Source organism: Capra hircus, chromosome 4 (assembly GCF_001704415.2).
Source record: "Capra hircus breed San Clemente chromosome 4, ASM170441v1, whole genome shotgun sequence".
Taxonomy (NCBI): Eukaryota; Metazoa; Chordata; class Mammalia; order Artiodactyla; family Bovidae; genus Capra; species Capra hircus.
Window position 1 is genome coordinate 5,019,090 of NC_030811.1, and position 19,154 is coordinate 5,038,243.

At 44.6% G+C, this 19,154-nt stretch overlaps 1 protein-coding gene across 18 annotated transcripts in view; it reads left to right on the forward strand.

Annotated features, from left to right (window-relative positions):
• The window catches only part of KMT2C (lysine methyltransferase 2C), a 258,254-nt gene continuing 239,805 nt past the window's right edge, over positions 706-19,154 (forward strand). For all 18 annotated transcript variants that reach the window (XR_001917926.1, XM_018046667.1, XM_018046672.1 and 15 more), the window contains exon 1: positions 706-1,120. Coding sequence is in view for 17 of the 18 variants with exons in the window: in XM_018046667.1 (XP_017902156.1) it covers positions 960-1,120 (161 nt within the window). In the remaining variant the exon portion in view is untranslated. The remainder of the gene's footprint in view (positions 1,121-19,154) is intronic.

Consider the following 19,154-nt stretch of genomic DNA (forward strand, 5'->3'; position numbering starts at 1 on the left):
GCGAGCCCCCCCGTGAGTGGCAGCGGCGGCGGCGGCGGCGGCGCGCGGGGGGCGGCGGGGGCCGGCGGGGTGGGGGAAGGGGAGGGGGCGGGGGCGTCGCGGCGGCCGTGTGTGGGCGAGACCGGCGGCGAGTTTGAGAGGGCTGAGGTGCGGGGGCGGTCGGGGCAGACCCGGCGGCGGCCCTCGCGCGACGGCCCCGGTCGAGTGTGTGTGTGTCTGTGTGTGCGTGTGTGTGTGGTACATGCACACCCGCAAAACTTCCTCCTCCCCAGCCCCGGAGGGCGGGCGCGGGCGCTGAGGGGCCGGCGCTCTCGCGCAGCCCGGAACCCACAACAACAACTGGAGCAGCTGTCAAAACTTCGCCGCCGCCGCCGCCCCGCCTGACGCGGCTCGCGCAGGGGAGGGGCCGCCGGCGGGGGGCGCGACCCCCGCCCGCCCGCGGGGCCGCCGCTCGCCGAGCCGCGGCCCCTTTCTCCTCCCCGCCGCGGGCGGCCTGGGGGAGGGGCGCGGGCGGAGACCCCCGGGGCCGGCCGCCCCGGCCCCCGCCCCCACCCCTACCCCTCAGGAGCCCCGCCCCGCCCGGCGCCGCCCGCGCCCGCTCCCGCACCGCCCGGCGCCCGCTCGCCGGCCCCGCCCGCGCTCCCCGCCCCGGCCCGGCCCGGCCCGGCCCGGCCCCTCCCTCCCTCCCGCCGCCCCGCCCGCCGCCCCCCGCCCGGCCCCTGCGCGCCGAGGTGCGCGCGCCCGCGCGTATGTGTGTGAGTGCGTGTCCTGCTCGCTCCATGTTGCCGCCTCTCCCGGTACCTGCTGCTGCTGCTGCTGCTGCTCCCGGGGCTGCGGGAAATGCGAGAGGCTGAGCCGGGGAGGAGGAACCCGAGCAGCAGCGGCGGCGGCGGCGGCGGCGGCGGGAGGAGCCCCCCAGGAGGAGGACCGGGATCCATGTGTCTTTCCTGGTGACTAGGATGTCGTCGGAGGAGGACAAGAGCGCGGAGCAGCCGCAGCCGCCGCCACCACCCCCCGAGGAGCCCGGAGCCCCGGCCCCGAGCCCCGCAGCCGCAGACAAAAGACCTCGGGGCCGGCCTCGCAAAGATGGCGCTTCCCCTTTCCAGAGAGCCAGAAAGAAGTAAGTTGAGTGTGAGGGAGCCAGGCCGGGAGCCAGCGGCGGCGGCGGCCGGCCCGGAGCTGTCACCGGCGCGCCCCGGGCCCCGCCGCCCCCGCGCGCCCCCGGCCGCCTCCGCGGGGTGGGGGTGGGGCCCCGCCGGCCGCGCGGCTCCGGGCCCCGGGGGCGCCCGCCCGCCCCGCGCGCCCGCCCCGCGCCCCGCGCGCCGGCGCCCGGCCTCCCGCGGGCGCCCCGCACCGCCCTCCGCCGCCGGGCCCCCGACGGCCCGCGCCGCCGCCACAGTTTACTTTTTTTTTTAGTTTGGGCCCCGGTGCCGCGGTTTCTGGGGCTTCTGTGTTTGGAGAAATTTCTCGTAGCCGCCGCTGGGCCTCGCCGGCTCGTTGGCTATCCCAGCCCGAGGCGCAGCTGGGGAGTCGCGGGGCCGGCCTCGCGTTCGGCGCCCCCCGGGCGCTCGCCGAGCTGTCAAAACGCCGGGGCCAGCTGGTCCCCCGGGCCGGCCGGCGGGCGGCGAGCAGCGGCCGGAGCCGGGCTGCTTCTGTCAGCCGGCCGCGGCTTTAACTTTCCTCGCCTCCCCACCCCCGCCAGCTCCGGGCTCCGGGGCTTCACCGGCGCGTCGGGAAGTCTCAGGGCCGCTCCCCTCCCCCGCCTGGCCCGCACCGCCCGGCCCGAGCCGCTCAAACTCCGTGTGGTGGCCGCGCGGGGACCGCGAGCGCCAAGTTTTTGGAAACGTCCCTCCCAACCGCCGGCCGAGCGTGGGGAGCACGTTGGTGCAGCTCCGGACGGATGGAAACCGCGACCGAACTCGCCTCGAGGAGCCGCCTCCGAGCTGTGAGCGGGGCCGGAGCGGCTCTTGGGTGCTTCGGAGCCGGCACCCCGGGGCTGGGCAGCGCCGGTTTTCGATTGTTAGAAATGCCTTTTTGCAGTGTGGTTCTCGGACAACTTTGCCCGTGGAATCCAGAAAGCCGTTTCGTACCGGGGAGGCGCAGAGCACTCGTGGCTCTCGAGGGTGCCGAGCAGGTCCGTGGCCGCCCTCGGAGTTGTAGAATGGCTTGGGTGCTTACTCATTTCATTATATGGTCGTCTCCTGCTAGTGCAAGGGTGCAGCGGACGCCGCGGAGAGCAGCTCACTTACGGATTCTCTGGGGTTTTGTTCTAGTTTGGCTTTTTTTTTGCTTTGGATGGGGTGCATTCATTTAGCAATAGTGTTGTTAACGTTTGGTGATACATAGTGAAGGTAGTAGTGTGAACCCAGGCAGAGAGCAGGGTTGTGGGAGCCCCATGAAGCCCTGGACTGGGTATGTGCTCCTTTTTGCTTTGCTGTACTTACACCGTGAAAGCGACTCGGGGCCTTCGGCTTGCCTCCATATTTTATGGCCAGCTCTTACCTAGCTGTGACAAATCGCGAGGGAAACAAGTACAGGATGTATACAGTATTGCATTTGCTCCTTTGTGATATGAAGTTGGAGGTTACTATATCACTCACGTTGTAGCGTCTGATACAAAATGCCATTGTTACTCCAGTATTAACAAATCTGGAGAAGGAAGGTGCAGGTTTAAGTAATTTTAAACTTCTTTGCCACTTTTTTGGTATCCTTTAAAGCAATACATAGGAAGCCACAGTAGGGTTTTAACTTCATTACTTCCCATTTCCACTGTTTCATTCTTTGTGAACATTAATTTTGGATTATTGTGTTTTAGACTTGTTTTTAAATTTTTACTCTAGAAAGAGTAGACCTATCAGTATTGTTCTCACCCCTCCACATGCAAGTGTGTGTGTGTCTGTGTACGTGTACACTTCCCCTGAAATCACAATGAACTCATTTGTATTAGTGCAGCTCCTGAGTACACCGGGAGAAAGGTTGGTTTAGGGTATTGTCACTATTATTTTAATTTTTATCGCTTATATTATGAAGGAGAAGGTAGCCCTTTGAGAGATTAAAACTTTCTACAGAATGACAGTAATACTTCAATATGAAAATCTCAACACTTTGGAAGATGTTTGTAACAATTCTAAATCTTGAGAGTTTTTTTTTTTTAGATTTTGGAAGCTGGTACGGTAGTCCTTACGGGTAATTAAGTCTAGTGGTAATTTGGATGGCTTCAAACTTTTTAGTGAATTCTTTAAAATTAGGTGTGTCTTTTGAAGAAGGAAATAGAATTTCCAATTGTTTTGGAAATACGTAAATGGAAGCCAATATCTGAAATGGGAGACAAGGAGAGGGGTTTTCAATTGTGTAAATCCATACTGTACTAAGATACATGCGGAAAAGACCGTGTAGCTGGATACTGCAGACCCTGAAAGTGAAACTGATGTGTAACAAATGTAAATTAGGTTTGTAAATGTTAAAATTATGTGGAAATGCAAATAATTACCTCAGAAATGAAAATTAGTATCTTTGTGGAATGCAATGGAGATAAAAGTGTTTAAGTTGTCAGTGTTATTTAGATGATCAGTAAGTGGGTTGTTTTACCCTAGAGAAGATGCCTTATGGCAGTATTTTTTAAAAGTAGGTTGGTGTATTTGTTTTGGATTAAAAGAAAAAGCTAACTATGGACTAATAAATACACATTCTTTCGACTTTAAAGTATTTAATAATTAAACATTTCTTGTTTTATAGTGTTAGATCATTTTTATGTTTTGATCACATTTGAAAAGCATATGCGGTTACTGATTTTACAGTAACTATTGTTATTTTAAAATTATGTATACGGAACTTCCCTAGTGGTCCAGTGGCTGAGACTCAGAGCTTCCAGGGCAGGGGGCCCAGGTTCGATCCCAGGCCAAGGAACTAGATCCCACATGCCAGACTAAGAGTTTGCACACTGCAACTAAATCCCAATGCAGCTAAATAAGTTAAAAAAATATATATGTTTGCAACCTAAAATCAAGAAATTTGAACTGAAGCTATTAATCTTAGAGGCAGAGTTTGAAAAGTGGGTATGAAAATAGGGAAATATTAAGTAGAACGGTCAAGTTTGCACATGTCTAGAAGTTCTTTTTCGCAGTAAGGACTGTCTTGACACTTGGTCGTTATCAGAGGTGCAGGTCTTCCCATTGGTGCGGAAGCTCCTGCTGCTGGGCAGGCACTACTAGTGCCTGGAGTTATTTTTGTTAAGGTTAAGGAAACTCTTCCTGAATCATTGGTTGGTTCTTTTCTTCCTGAGAATATATATTTGCATTACTCTGTTGGAAAGCCAAGGAAGCATTCCACCCTGTTTCTTACCAAGTTAGTAAAGTTGATGTTCAGCGTGGGGGTGGGGGTGGGTATGGGGATGGCACAGAAACAGCAGGTGGCGGGGATAGGATTTCTGAGGCTCTATCCTTGACCTTTTCTGAATAAACTCCTTACACCCAGAACCAGGTTTCTTTTCAGAGGTCAGTTAGTGTTATTAGAAAGTCACCTCGAGCGTTATCGCAGAAAAAAGGGAGGCAGAACCAGTGATGTCTTCCAAGGGACCAGCAAACATGGCGGTGCTGCCCGGGGCTGTTGCTCTCCCGTGTCTGTAAGCACATTTCCCCCGGCCCTCAGAGTTCTCGTTTCTGTGGCTGTGAACTTGAAATCAGCAAAACAAAAACAAACAAAAAAACTGCATTGCGTTATAATATATACAATTTCATAAAACAGCAATTTATAGTTGAGGGATAACACTGCTGTTTGTGCTTTTTGAGATGATGCAAATTTGTAACTTTTATGATAGTTATTCTTTTTCCTACTTTTCATGAAATTAGATATGTGGGAATTTGCAGTAGTTACTGGTCTCTAGCACTTACTGGGCACTGAGATGCTTTAATTTACCTGAAGAGCTGATCCTGGACTGGCAGCCTCTCTAATCTCTGAGGTGGGTTGTTTGCTGTTGCCCTGCTATTGGTCGTCTTCATGGAATCTCTGGTCTTTCAGAATGCATTTTTAGGCTAAAATACAAATTATATTTGATATAATATGATTATTAATATGTAAACTTGGTCAACATGGATTTCCACGTAAATTTAAAAGTATTAAAACAATTTGCTTTCTCATTTTACAAAGAGTGGTTTAGTACATTTTCCTATTGTCAGTTAATTCTGCCACGTCAGATTTGTGGTCACTTTGCAGGGTGACAAGACACACTCCTCTAACCTCTCCTTCACCTTTTTGCGAAACTGCATATTATTTATTCCCCAGCCCAGAGTCAGATTTCCTCTGGGCAGAGACCGATTGTCCAACCTTATATTCCTGAGGCATTTGTGATTATGACTGAGGGGCTTCAATGAAACTTCATCGACCTTCCAAAATGGAAACAATCAGTTTTTAGTTATAGAGAACTTCAGATGCTCTCACCTGGTGAGGAGGTGCGTGAAACCCTTGACAGCATTCGACATAGTTTTTAATCTATGAGACATTTGGACTGAACATAATTTTTAGCTGATACAGAATAAACTTCAGTCTCTCTGTATGTGTGTCCCTCCCATCCTCCCTCCCTCTCTTTTATAAAAAAAATAGTTTTGGCCCGTCTTTAAATTTCAACAAGCAGATTAATCCCTTCCTCCTTTATTTTAACATTTTTGTATCATGTTTGTGCTGCAGTGTTTATTTTCAGAACTTCTTGGCAGTGTAAGTTTAAAAGTTGTGGAGTGAAATAGGGATGATTTTTTTTTTCCTTCTGTTTGGTGATGGCCTGCATATAAATGTATACTTGTGGTTAGTGTGAATATTCAGTAGAAAGATTAATCTTGAATTTGTAATCGGCAATGTCAGTCTCTCCATCTGCAGAATTTAGAGGATTTAAGAACACAGGTTAAGAGAAGGAGGAATGACACAGCTCTTTTTGCACTTTCTCTAGAAAAAGCTTCATGTAAAAGACAGGAAAATTGTTTGACTTTGCTTCTGCTATTAATTTTGTAATAGCGGTAACTATGTATGGCACAAATGTGGCAACTGTTTAAGTCCGAGAAATGCTTTTCTGTAACTTTTTAGATTTTCCATGTGACACCTTATTCATAGAGCATGTAAGTGCCAAATGTATGCTGGGAGGGACAGTCAAATCTGGAAGAAGGCTTACTGTGGCCCAAAGGGTCCCCAGAAATGTGGAGGAAGCAGAGCATGAATTATACCTTGGAGAGTCAATAACATTTAGCTAAACTGAGTGAGAAGAAAGTTGAGAGGGTGTTCCAGGGCAGCAGAGTGAATAAAATTCTTGAGAGAAGTGTAAAAGGTGCTTTCTTGGTGGGGTGTGACTGGAACAGAGGCTTAATGTGAGGTTTGGGGCCAACCTGCGATGGTCCTTGAATGCAGGGCTAATGAGTTTGGGCTTTATAGTCCAGGCATTATAAACTGTTTACAGGGACCAAGTAGGTAATTTAAATGAGTTGCATGCAGCTTGTAAGCTCCTGAATGACAGCTGACATCTCTGAGGCCTTAAGTTGGGGAGAAAGTGGTGAGTAAAAACAGTCTGAAGAGTCCTAGGGGTCTTTGTGCCTTGCTTAGGAGACGCTGAGAGACATTTCTGGCTGATTGCTGCCACGTGAGACTGTGGGATGTTGCTCGATACTCTGGTTTTTCAACAAAGGCTGAAAACTTATATCTTCATGTGAAATCTCTTGACTTTTAAGTATTTTCAATTAAGATCTAAAATGCTATTTGGAACTATACCTTGTGGGCTAGGTTTAATTTGTAGACCACCAGTGGACAAGTTTTTCACCTCTGTGTTATGCGTGGACTATTCATTTTTAAATTGAAAGTTTTAAAAGTAGATGTCTGTAGTCTTCCTGAGGACAAGAATGGCTATTATTATATTATTCTGTATTTTGCGTCCATCTTACAGTTGCATGTAGGCACTCTGATACTTGATGATGTCTGGCATAGGTGTCTACAAGAAATAAATGTCTAGAGTATTGGAGGATTTGGGAGTGGAGTTTAGGAGCTAGATTAGGATGTGTGTGTATTCAGTTGTGTCTGACTCTTTGTGATCCATGGACTGTAGCCTGCCAAACTCCTCTGTCCATGGGGTTTTCCAGGCAGGAATACTGGAGTGGGTAGCTATTTTCTCCTTCAGGGGATCTTGCCGACCCAGGGATCGACCCTCGTCTCCTGCATCTGCAGGTGATTCTTTACCACTGAGCCACCTGGGAGTCAATCCCTAATGTGATTTACTTGAGATCACTGAGACTATGGAGAATGTGTGGAAAATAGTAAAAGGCTTAGAATGCTTCCTTACCCTTAGGAGATGGGGGGAAAAGGTCAAGAAAGCCTATAAAGATGAGGAATGAGATCAGAATATATTCCCGGTAGAAATGGGCCAGTATATACATGCAGACATGCTCAGGACAGCAGAGGAAGGTAGAAAGCTAGTGGAGGAAGATCGGCGAGAACAAAATGCCCATCCATGAACTACCTCGCAGTTCTGTTCTTAAAGCGTTTTTCTTTTAAATTGAAGCATAATTAATTTACGGTGTTGTAGAGTTTCAGGTGTACAGCAAAATGGTTTAGTTATGTCTGTGTGTGCTTTTTTAGATTCTTTTTTTGTTATAGGCTGTTAAAAATACTGAATATAGTTCTAGATCCTTGTTGTTTACCTATACATTGTTATGTATATATTACATACCAGTGTGATATAATTTTTTTATTTTATACGTAGTAGTATGTACATTTTATCCCAAACCTCTAATTTGTCACCCTCCCCCCCCCCATTCCCTTTGGTAACCATAAATTTGTTTTCTATGTCTGTGAGTCTATTTGTTTTTTAAAAAAGTTCATTTATATTTTTTTAGATTCCGCATTTGAGTGTTATCGTGATACCCCTGGCTTACTTCACTTAGTATAATCATCTGTATGTCCGTCCATGTTACTGCAAATGGCTTTATTTTGTTCCTTTTTATGGCCGAGTAGTAGTCCACTGTGCATATGCCCTGTCGTCGTTATCCACTCATTTGTTGGACATTTAGGTGCTTCCGTGCTTTGCTTACTGTAAACAGTGCTGCTGCGAACACTGGGGTGCATGTATCTTTCCAAGTTAGTTTCCTCCAGATACATGTCCCAGAGTGGGATTGGGGGATCATACATCGTATAGTTTTTGTCAGGACAGAGAGGTTGACCTTTGGGTACCAAAATGGGAGTGTATCTGGGATACATTTGTTGACTTGAGGAAAAATTTTCTCAGGAGTTGCAAAGCAGTAAGTGTATTACAAACTCTGTCTTGTAAAAAGCATACAAAACTCCAACTATGTGTATATTTCCTGTACAGAAGATGATTTGGAAGACTATGTAGTGAATATTAATACATATACTTTCATGTGTACATCTGTGCAATATTTAAAAAGCCAATAAGTTTAAAATCATAATCTCTTTTTAGAAATGAGAAAAGTAAGATCTTGGGATATTACTGATTCTAGAACTAAGATCACCTGAATGCAAATCCAGGTTCTGCTACTTGTTAACTATTTGTAGTTGGGAAGTAACTTTTCTGTGCCTTTGTTGCCTCATTTGCAAAGTGGTCTTCCTACCACATCTAGTTGAGGATTGTTGTGAGTTTATATATGTGTAGAATTCAGACCGTGTCTGGCACACAGGAAATGCTAGCCTGAGGTGGTATTATAAGAATTTGCTATTAGTGTTACGGCTACTGTCATTAGTGGTCATCAAGTGTTATTGTGACGTCATTGAATATTATTGGCTGACATGTGATGAGGTACCAGACTCACTCCAAAACCACCATGGTGTCAAAAATAAGGTAGTAGTTATGTGAGGGGGAGGCGGGCGATCAAGAGTGCCCTTCTACACAGCTCTCCCTGATAAAGAAAAATACAAAAAACTTAATCGGTAGAAATCGCTATAGAATGTTTTTTATTATGAATAACACGTGAAAAACAACCAGAGCAACTTCCTAGAAGCTATGTATATATTAAAAATATATATAATGTTATTACAAAACCATTAGAAATTTTTTTTATTATGCAAACTTGTGAATGTTGTCATAGTGGTCTTTTTATTTTACATTTCTGATGACCACGGTTTTATTAGTAGGTCTCCCTAAATGAGATGAATTACTAGGTGGTTTTAAAATGATTTCTTATGTCTTTTTAGACTGAATCACTTCTGGTCTTTACACCTCAGTATATGTAACCCATTTACATTAGTAACAACATAGTTGATTGTCAGTGGTGAAGTTTGTGTGGTTTGGTTCTAAAGTGTTCTAGGGGAGCCTAGCAAAAAAATCTTCCCGATTTCCTGATCTTTGGCGATCCTAATGACATGCAGACGTGTTTGGAGTAAGCACCTGGTTGCATGTGAAATAGCAATATGAAACATACGAAAGAATAACCATATTTTTTACCTTAGAACTCTCATCAGTGAATTGTTCTACTAGGGTCGAAGCATTTGTTAGTATGGCTGAGTTTTTCTCCTGTTAGACTTATGTACTTGAAGAGTTATAACTCAGTCGCCTAAGCTGAGTTCAGCCTCTCATCATCTTGCTTGTTGAATCCAGCTTCAAAACTGACTCTCCTGAGATGAGCAGAGGAACCAGTCAGCTGAGCCCCGCCCAGACTGCAAAATTACGAATAAATAAAATGGTTGTTGTTTTAATCTGTTAGACTTTCTGGTGGTTTGTTACGTAGCAGTATAGGATGGAAGCAGATGACTTTGTGGAGTCAGAGACTCAAGAATAAAAAAATACTTGAGATACAAATGATAGAAATTATTATTGTTTTCCAGCTTTTACTGAGATACTTTAAAATTTTTATTAAAATTTATTTTTAATTGGAGGATAATTGCTTTGAAATTTTTATTGTTTTTTTTTTGCTGTACAACCATCTTGAGTTGGTTATATCTGAGTTAGTTAAGCGAGGTTGCTCTCTACCTTCTGCTCCTCATTTCACTAGGATGTTTTGAGGTAGAGATGGATTTTTATTATTGGGGAATTTAAATGGTGTTTAAAAATATAGTTGTCACAGTATAGATTGGAATAGCGAGAAATACTACCCTTCTCTATGCGAATGCAGAATATTTGGAGTGTGCTGGGATAACGAACAACCCCAGTTCTTAGTGTATTCAGGCAGCAGAGGTTTATTTCTTGCCAAGGCCACACGTTGATCGTGGGCTGGCTTGGGCGCTTTCCTCTACAGCATCTCCAGCCAGGTGCGGGCAGACAGCATCTCTGCCTTTCGTAATTGCCAAGACAGGAGAAGAACGCGGCAGGGTGTGCTGACGCCCAGAGACTCTCCAGAAGGGGCACGTGTTGGACCAGAAAGTCACACGGTAGCATCTAACTTCAAGAGGGTAAGGAAATGAAATCCTGTCATATTTCTGGAGAGAGAACTGGAAATAACTTGGTGAAAAGCCCTGGTAAATACCACACAGAGTAACATTTAACTTAGTCTGAAATTCCTTTTTTTTTTTTACTGCACTGAGAAGCGTGCAGGATCTTAGTTCCCCAAAGGGGTCGAATCTTGCAGTGGAAGCTTGGAGTCCTACCTACTGGACTGCCAGGGACTCCCCCCAAAATGCAGATTTGACCTTGGAGTATGTTATGTTACCTATAGTTGATTCTGAGTGTCTAGTGGACTGTTGTATTACAGCATATTGAGGGGTGCGTTTAATAGTACTATAGTATAATAGTACTATAAAGAACATTTTGTAGAGATAGAAATAAAACAGGAAGCACGGGGCTTGGGCTCTTGGTTCTTTTTTCACTTACTGTACTTCATGCTTTCTGCCGTTCTCCCACCCGCATGACAGGAGTGTCGTGCTCTGTCGTGTCTGACTCTTAGTGACCCCATGGACCGAAGCCTGCCATGCTCCTCTGTCCACGAGATTTCCCCAGACAGGAAGACTGGAGTGGGTGGCCATTCCCTTCTCCAGGGGATCTTCCCGGCCCAGGGATCAAGCCCAGGTCTCCTGCGCTGCAGGCGGACTCTTTGCCGTCTGGGCCACCGGGGAGGCCTACGTGACAGAACAGAAGGACTCGAGTAACAACCGCTGCGTAACACCAGTGAGGTTATAGGTGACTTAGAATCTTTTCCTCTCAAAAGTTTTTAAAGCATGCATCTTATTTTCAGCCAGGGTCCCTTTGTCTGTGTGGTTTCTGTTATTTACCCAAGGAAGATGCTACTGAGCACCTACTGTGCACTGGAAGGACCAAACTACGACATGGTCCCTGCCCTCATGTCATTCTGCCAGCCGGGATGCAGAATGACAGGCGCTGCAGTGGGACGTTGTGTGCAGTACTGCGAAGCTTAGAGAAGGGAGAGCTTTAAGGCTGCTGCTGCTAAGTCGCTTCAGTCGTGTCCGACCCTGTGTGACCCCATAGACGGCAGCCCACCAGGCTCCCCCGTCCCTGGGATTCTCCAGGCAAGAACATTGGAGTGGGTTGCCATTTCCTTCTCCAATGGATGAAAGTGAAAAGTGAAAGTGAAGTCACTCTTCGCAACCCCATGAACTGCAGCCTTCCAGGCTCCTCTGCCCATGGGGATTTTCCAGGCAAGAGTACTGGAGTGGGGTGCCATTGCCTTCTCCGAACTTTAAGCCAGGGGCCTGAAAAAAGACATCTTCTGAGTTGTGTCTTGAAGAACAGAAACAAACTTAATTGACGAGAACAGGCAGGTGAGGAACAATTACTCAGTGGTTGCTTCGGGTTAGGTGCTTCTGGTGCCTATCAGAGAAGCTATCTCCTTTGAAACTTTAAGAGTAACATCAGTGGAATCATTAGTTCCAGTTTTACAAGTGAATGAGCTAAATTGCAGGAAGATCACATAGTTGGTAAGTCACTGAGTCAAGATTTAAATCCAGGTTTGTCTGCCTCTGTTTTTTGCTGTTTAAGAAACTCCAGTCCAACTTTCACCTGTAAGAGGAATAAAGTCTGAGGTTCTAAGGTACAACATGATTTCTATAATTGATAACACTGTGTTATATAATTGAAATTTACCAAGAGAGCAGAAGGGAAATATTGTCTGTCGCAAACACATATATAATGTGAGGTAATGGATGTGTTAACTAACTGGATGGGAGGAATCCTTTCACAGTGGATAGGTATATCAAATTATCAATGATATCTTACAATTTTATTTGTCAATTATAGCTCCAAGAAAGCTGGAAAAAAGTGCTTACCAAAGAAAGAAAAGGAAACTCCAGCCCATTTTGTGAGTAAATGAGGAAGGGAAAGTAAATTGGGAAGTTTGGCTTTTTACCATAGGCAGCAGGGTGCCCTTGACAGTGGCTATGGGAGGAAAGCCTTGAATCTTTGTTAGAAAATGAGCCTTGCCAGTAACACAGTTGGGAAAGATGGTATGGAGGAAGTATAGATCCCCATTTGTGCCATTATACGAGGACCCAAACCAGAACCCAAAGTGATTTACCATCCTGTTTTTCTCTTCCACTTTGGCTGAGGTATCGTTGACATACAGCCTTGTATAATTTTAAGGTGTGTATAGCATAGTAATTTGACTTAACGTACATCATGAAATGATTGCTATAATAAGTTTAGTGACCATTCATCATCTTACACAGATAAAAAAGGCAAACCGATGAGAACATGTAGGATTTTTTCAGTACTTTCATATACAGCATACAGGAGGGTGATATTAATCATGTTTTCCTTACGTTCGTTGTTATTGTTCGGTAGCTCTTTGTGGCCCCATGGACTGTAGCCCACCAGACCCCCCTGTGCATTGGTTTCCCAGGCAACAATACTGCAGTGGATCGTCGTTTCCTCCTCCAGGGGAGCTTCCAGACTCAGGGAACAAGCCTGCATCTCCTGCATTGACAGGTGGATTCTTTACCGCTGAGCCACCAGGGAAGCCCATTACATCCTTAGTACTTAATTATTTTGAGTGAAGGTTAGTACCTTTGGACTACCTCCTCCAGTTCCCCTCCCCCAGCATTCACCACTGATAACCACAAATGTGATCTATTTTTCTTTGAGTTTGTCTGTTTTTGAGGTATAATTAACCTTCCATACTTTTTTCCATTGAGAAATAGTACTTGCCTAGCTTCCATTTTCAGATTATCCAGCCCTAGAACTAGAAAGAGCCTCAGAAGCATCTATTCTGGTGTCTTTAATTTGTGTATTAAAAGTTAAAAGTGCTGCCAGGAAAGTTTGACATCTCATTGTTCTGTTCATTTTTTAAAAACTTACTTATTTGGCTGTGTCAGGCCTTAACCAGTGGCGTGCGGGATCTTTGTTGCATCAAGTGGTATCTTATGTTGAGGCGCACGACTCTGCCTGTGACTCAGGCTCAGTAGTTGCGGCTCTTGGGTTCCAGAGCACGCAGGCTTCAGTGGTTATATGTGGTATGAGGTAAGGTCTAAGTTAGCTATTTTGCATGTGAAAGTACAATTATTTTGAGACAGTTCTTTGAAAAGATCCTTTCTTCATTGTCACGGCACCTTTGTTGAAAATCACTTGATTATAAATGTATGGGTTTATTTCTGCTGCACTGCAGGCAGATTCTTTACCATGAACCATCAGGGAAGCCTGGATTCTATTCTGTTCCCTTGATCCTTTTGCTAATCGTTCGGCCAATAGTATACTATCTTCATTACTCTAGGTTTATTGTAAGTTTTAAAATCAGGTAGTATAATTCCTCCCAGTGTTCTTCTTTTCCCAAAGTTATTTTGCCCATTTCCTCTGCATTTCCATGTAAATTTTAGGGTCAGTTTGCCAATTTAGACAAAAAAAGTCTGTTGGGATTTTGACAAGGATTATAATCAGTCTGTAGATTAGAGAGAATTGATTCCTTCTCCAGTACATGAAATCACGTGTCTCTTCATTTTGGTCATCTTTAATTTCTTTCAGACCTTCCCAGGTGACTGGTGGTCTGCAATGCAGGAGATATGGGTTCAATCCCTGGGTTGGGAAGATCCCCTGGAGAAGGAAATGGCAACCCACTCCAGGATTATTGCCTGGGAAATCCCTTGGACAGAGGAGCCTGGTGGGCTACAGTCCATGGGGTCAAAAAGAATTGGGCATGACTTGGTGACTAAACCACAGCACTTTCTTTCAGCAGTATTCTATAATTTTCAGTGTGCAGATCTTGTGCTTTTTTTGTTTGTTTAAATTTATTCCTAAGTATTTAATTCAAGGCTGTTATAAAAGGAATTTTTTGAATTTTATTTACAAATTATTGCTAGGAGTATGTTTTTTTAGAAGACAGGCTGACTTTATTTAGGGAGGCCTCTACAGTGATGGGCTTTTGCAGTAGGAGAGATTGGGCTCAGTTCCTGAAGCATCGTTTATGTCTATGTATATGTCATGTATTTTGTTGTTTTGCTGTATTTAATTAGTTTTAGTGTTTTTTGGTAGATTCTTCAGAATTTTCTACATTCTAACAGGTATCTTTTAACTGATCAGATGCTTACCTTAAAAATCCCAGACCAAGTTTTTATCCTGGCCAAAATGTCTTTCAAGTTCCTCTTCCAACACTTGTGGTACTTAAGGTCTTTCTTGACTTGAGTGATCTGTCTGTGTAACTGGCAGCCTAGCAGAGATATGTCTTTTGACAACAAAATCATTTTTCTCGCTGACTAAGGTGGGGGTTAAGCAGAAAGACCCAGGAGCTAGAAGTAGGAGGTGTGCACACAAGCAAACAGCCATATTTCGTTTTGAGGAGTTTTACAGTTTTCGAACAGAGCCACAGTGTGACTTTTGGTAGATGACTTCTTGGTGCTTTAGTTGTTTCATCTGCTAAATGGGATAATACCAACTTCACTGAGTTGTAAGAATTTAAATAATAAACTAATGTGTATGATGTTTGATATACCAGTCACTTTTAATGTTGGTAAATTTATTAGCATTAAATAGGTAGAGATTAAACAAGGATTAAGAAAGGAAAATAGCTTAACTAACCTGAGTTCATCAGAGTGTGGGTACAATTAAATCTTGGGTGGTTCTTAATTTGTTTTGGGGACTTCCCAGGTAGGTCAGTGGTAAAGAACCTGTGTACCATTGCAGGAGACACAGGAGATATGGGTTCGATCCTTGGGTTGGGAAAATCTGCTGGAGAAGGAAATGGCAGCCTGCTCCAGTGTTTTTGTCTGGGAAATCCAATGGACAGAGGAGCCTGGCGGGCTGCAGTCCATGGGGTGGCAAAGAGTTGGACACAGTTTAGCAACCAAACAACAACAGTCTTATTTTGGGTCACAGATTCCTTTGGGTATATCCTCACTTTCCACAGAAGGATGCATTCATGAGTGTAGGTATATACATTTTATAGAATTTAAGGAGGAGAGTTCAGGACCCTCTGAAACTTAACCTATAACCTTTTTGGGGTTCACAGCCTCCAGAGTAAGAGCCTCTCCTCTCCAGAGCACGGGCTCAGTAGTTGTGGCACAGGGGCCGAGTTGTTCTGCGGCATGTGGGATCCTCCTGGACCAGGGATCGAACTAGAGTCTCCTGCATTGGCAGGCAGGTTCTTTACCAGTGAGCCACCAGGGAAGTCTGAGATGGAGGTTCTTCCCTTACAACTGAGTTCTGGAAGGGAATAGTTTTGGAAGTAAACACAGCATTAGTGCTTTTTTCTTTCGGGAAGTCACTTGATGTTGACATTGAAGGGAAGGTTCTCTTACGAGTATTCAGATTTCAGGGGACTGTGGGTAATGTGCATTCCAGAGTGTCTATCCCGATTGTACCCAGGGAAGCATGTTGAAATACACGTGAGTGGAAATGAGGTTGTTACAGGCATAGCCTTAAACTGCCCCACCTTATTTTAAGTGGATTTCCACAAACTTTAGTACTTCAGATGTAACTAATAAGAAAGCGCTTGTGACAAGCGTTATGTTAATGCTGGGGTGGAGAACTGCCGTGGGGTTCCGGAGTTTTGCGGGTTAGCCCGGACACAGCGGAGGGAGGTGATGGATCACATCATGAGCTGCTTGAAGGTGGAGCCTCCGGTTTTTCAAAGTCATACCCTCAGTAAACAGAGTGCAAAGTTTTGGATAGTCTTACGTTTACGTTTTTGTTGTTTTTTAAAGAGTGATGAAGATTGGTAATAAACCAATAAACCAAGCTATAGCTCTTTATCCCTCAGTAACAGATTTTTATCAGGAATTATTCTCTTTATGTTGCTGGCTTCATTTCTCTTTTCTTTGTCTTTATCATACAGCCCATTTACTGGTCTCCGAGTGGCTCTTTACTCTTCCAGTTAACCCTTCTTCTGAACCACTGGATCTTTTATTTTATCCTTCTTGAGGCAGGGAGAGATCCCTCTAGAAGCTGCTGGGCTGTGGGAGCCCTGCAGTGGTGCAGTGTTGGTGACAAGTGTCCTGAGGGTCTTGATACCACGCTTGACACAGTGCTGCCATTGGGAACTGACCCTGGATAAAGAACCTAACAGTCATGTCAAGGTCTGTGTGTTTGCTTTTTAATCGTTTGCTTTCGGCCCAGCTGTGTCTCTGTTGCGGCGTGGGCTCTTCTCTAGCTGTGGCGAGCAGGGCTGCTGTCTCGTTGCGGAGCACAGGCTGCTTATTGCGGTGTCTTCTCTCGTGCAGCACAGTGCTCGGTAGTACTCAGGCTCCAGCAGTCGCAGCTTGCGGATTCAGTTGGTGCTGCTCCCGTGCTTAGTTACTCTGAGGCATGTGTGATCTTCCCAGACCAGGGATGGAAGCCGGCCTCTTGCATCGGCAGGCAGATTCTTGACCACTGAGCCACCAGGAAAGCCCCATTTCAAGTTTTAAAAAAGGGTTTTTAGGCTGTCTTTATTGCCAAAATTTCATGTTGGATGTGTGTTTATGAGATCTCAATATAGTTCTTAATGCTGATATTTTTGAATCCTAATCCAGAGTTTATAGTAATTTTAAAAAATATTTTTTATTGGCTGCGCTGGGTCTTCGTTGCTATGTGCAGGCTTTCTCTAGCCGCAGTGAGGGGGCGCTGCTGTCTGGTTGGGATGGGAGGTCTTCCCATGGTGGTGGCTTCTCTTGTTGCGGAGCACAGACTCTAGGGTGCCTTGCAAGGCGTCCCCTGTGTTGCAGGGTGGACTCGTACCACTGGACCGTCAAGGAAACCCCTGCGGCAACTTTTACCCACCTGTATTATTAAGAGGCTCCTGTCAAAGTAGGCCTTTTCTTTGGAATAAAGGGCATTGAGGTGATAGTGTGATAGGTTGGAATTAACTTGAGATTTGGTTAAAATAGAATTTGTTTAGTTTAAAATTAGCATGATGGGATTATATTATGATATATGTAATTCTTTTCTAAAATTTTTGAAGTCTTAACTAGATTATCTTCTTACTTACCAAAACATGTAGAAACATTGTCTTTCTTAGTTTGAGCTTGAATTTCTTTTGCTGTCATTATATAAATTATGACTTTCTAATTGTAGAAATCTGTTATTTCTTAAATTTTGTCATTTAAATTTTATGCGCTGCAATTCATGGGGTCACAAAGAGTCGGACACGACTGAGCGGCTGAACTGAACTGGACTGGAGGGAGAAAGCCTAGAGTGTGTGGAGAAAAGGAAAAGTTCACTCCTTTTCATGCTGCTCTAACACAGACACTAATGTTGATGTTTTCTTTCCAAGTTTTTTCATATGCATATTTTGTTTTCGTTGTATTAATCACTGTATACGTAGGATTTTATAGCTTACTTTCCTCTTTAACATGTAAAGGAAAATTTTCATGTTGTCAGTCTTTATAACCTTTTTGAAAGGTGCTTAATTTTCCATTGAGTAGACTTCCCTGGTGGCTCAGATGGTAAAGAATCTGCTTCCAATGCAGGAGATGAGGGTTTGATCCCTGGGTTGGGAAGATCCCCTTGAGTAGGAATTAGCAACCCATTTCTGTATTCTTGCCTGAATATTCCATGGACAGAGGAGCCTGGTAGGCTACAGTCCTTGGGATCGCAAAGAGTTATAAACAATTGAGCAACCCAGCACACGCATAATTGCTTTACAATGTTATGTCAGTTTCTGCTGTTCATCTCTGACTTCTCTTCATATTATTATTACTATTGCTTATTATGCCGTATAAAGTGCTCGGCAGCATTTTTGTAGATAAAATCTTTTTATATTTTGGATTATATTTATAAGGTAGATTTGCACAAGCAGGATTACTAATTTAAAAAAAACCATTTTATGATTCTTTATACGTATTTAAAGGTGAGGGGGCTCTAATGTCTTAGCTGCTGGATCTCAAGTTCTGGCTCTATCACTTTCTAGATAGTAGACTTCGTAACACCAGTCAATCAACTGGAAAACCAGGAAATTAACCCTGAATATTCAGCTGAAACTGAAGCTGCAATACTTTGGCCACCAGATATGAGGAGCCAATTCATTGGAAAAGACCCTGATGCTGGGGAAGATTGAGGGAGGAGAAGGGGACGACAGAGGATGAGAACTGTATCACTCAGGATGGATGGCGTCACTGACTCAGTGGACACGAGCTGAGTAAACTTCAGGAGATAATAAGGACAGGAAAACCTGGTATGCTGCAGTTCATGGGTTGCAAAGAGTCAGACACAATTTAGTGACTGAACAACAACAAGCTGTTAATCTGTTTGTTTATGCATCTGTAAAATGGGGACGATGATCAAATCCCTGTCATAGGATTTTTGAGAGCAATAATGATGGTACATGTTTAGAAAGCCTATTTAAAACAGTGCCTTTTAACTCAATAAGTTTCTACTTAAATGTGAACTCTTCCTTATTTTAAAACACTTCTCAAAAGGGATGAATTGAATTATAATGTTGACAGCAGTGTGTGCTAGGACCAGTATCATTGATCTCTGTTGTGTGTGGTATACTGAACCCTTTATACAAACCTTTTTATTTTTTTGTTTAATAATTGAGAAACATGAAGTACTGGGCATTTCTGAATTTTATTACTTGTATTTCTTGTGTATTGTTCAATCATGTTTTGTCCATAGTTTATTGGTTGAGGGTGTTCTTAATGTTTTACATGTTTTTTTTATTTATTTATTTTTGTAAAGTTAATTTTCCTCTACAGCTTGTTGTTTTTTTGGCTACGCACACGGTCTTAGTTTACCCCATGTGGGATCTCGTTCTCCGACCAGGGTTGACCCTGTTGTTGTTCAGTCTCTGTCGTATCTGGCTCTTTGTGACCCTGTGGAC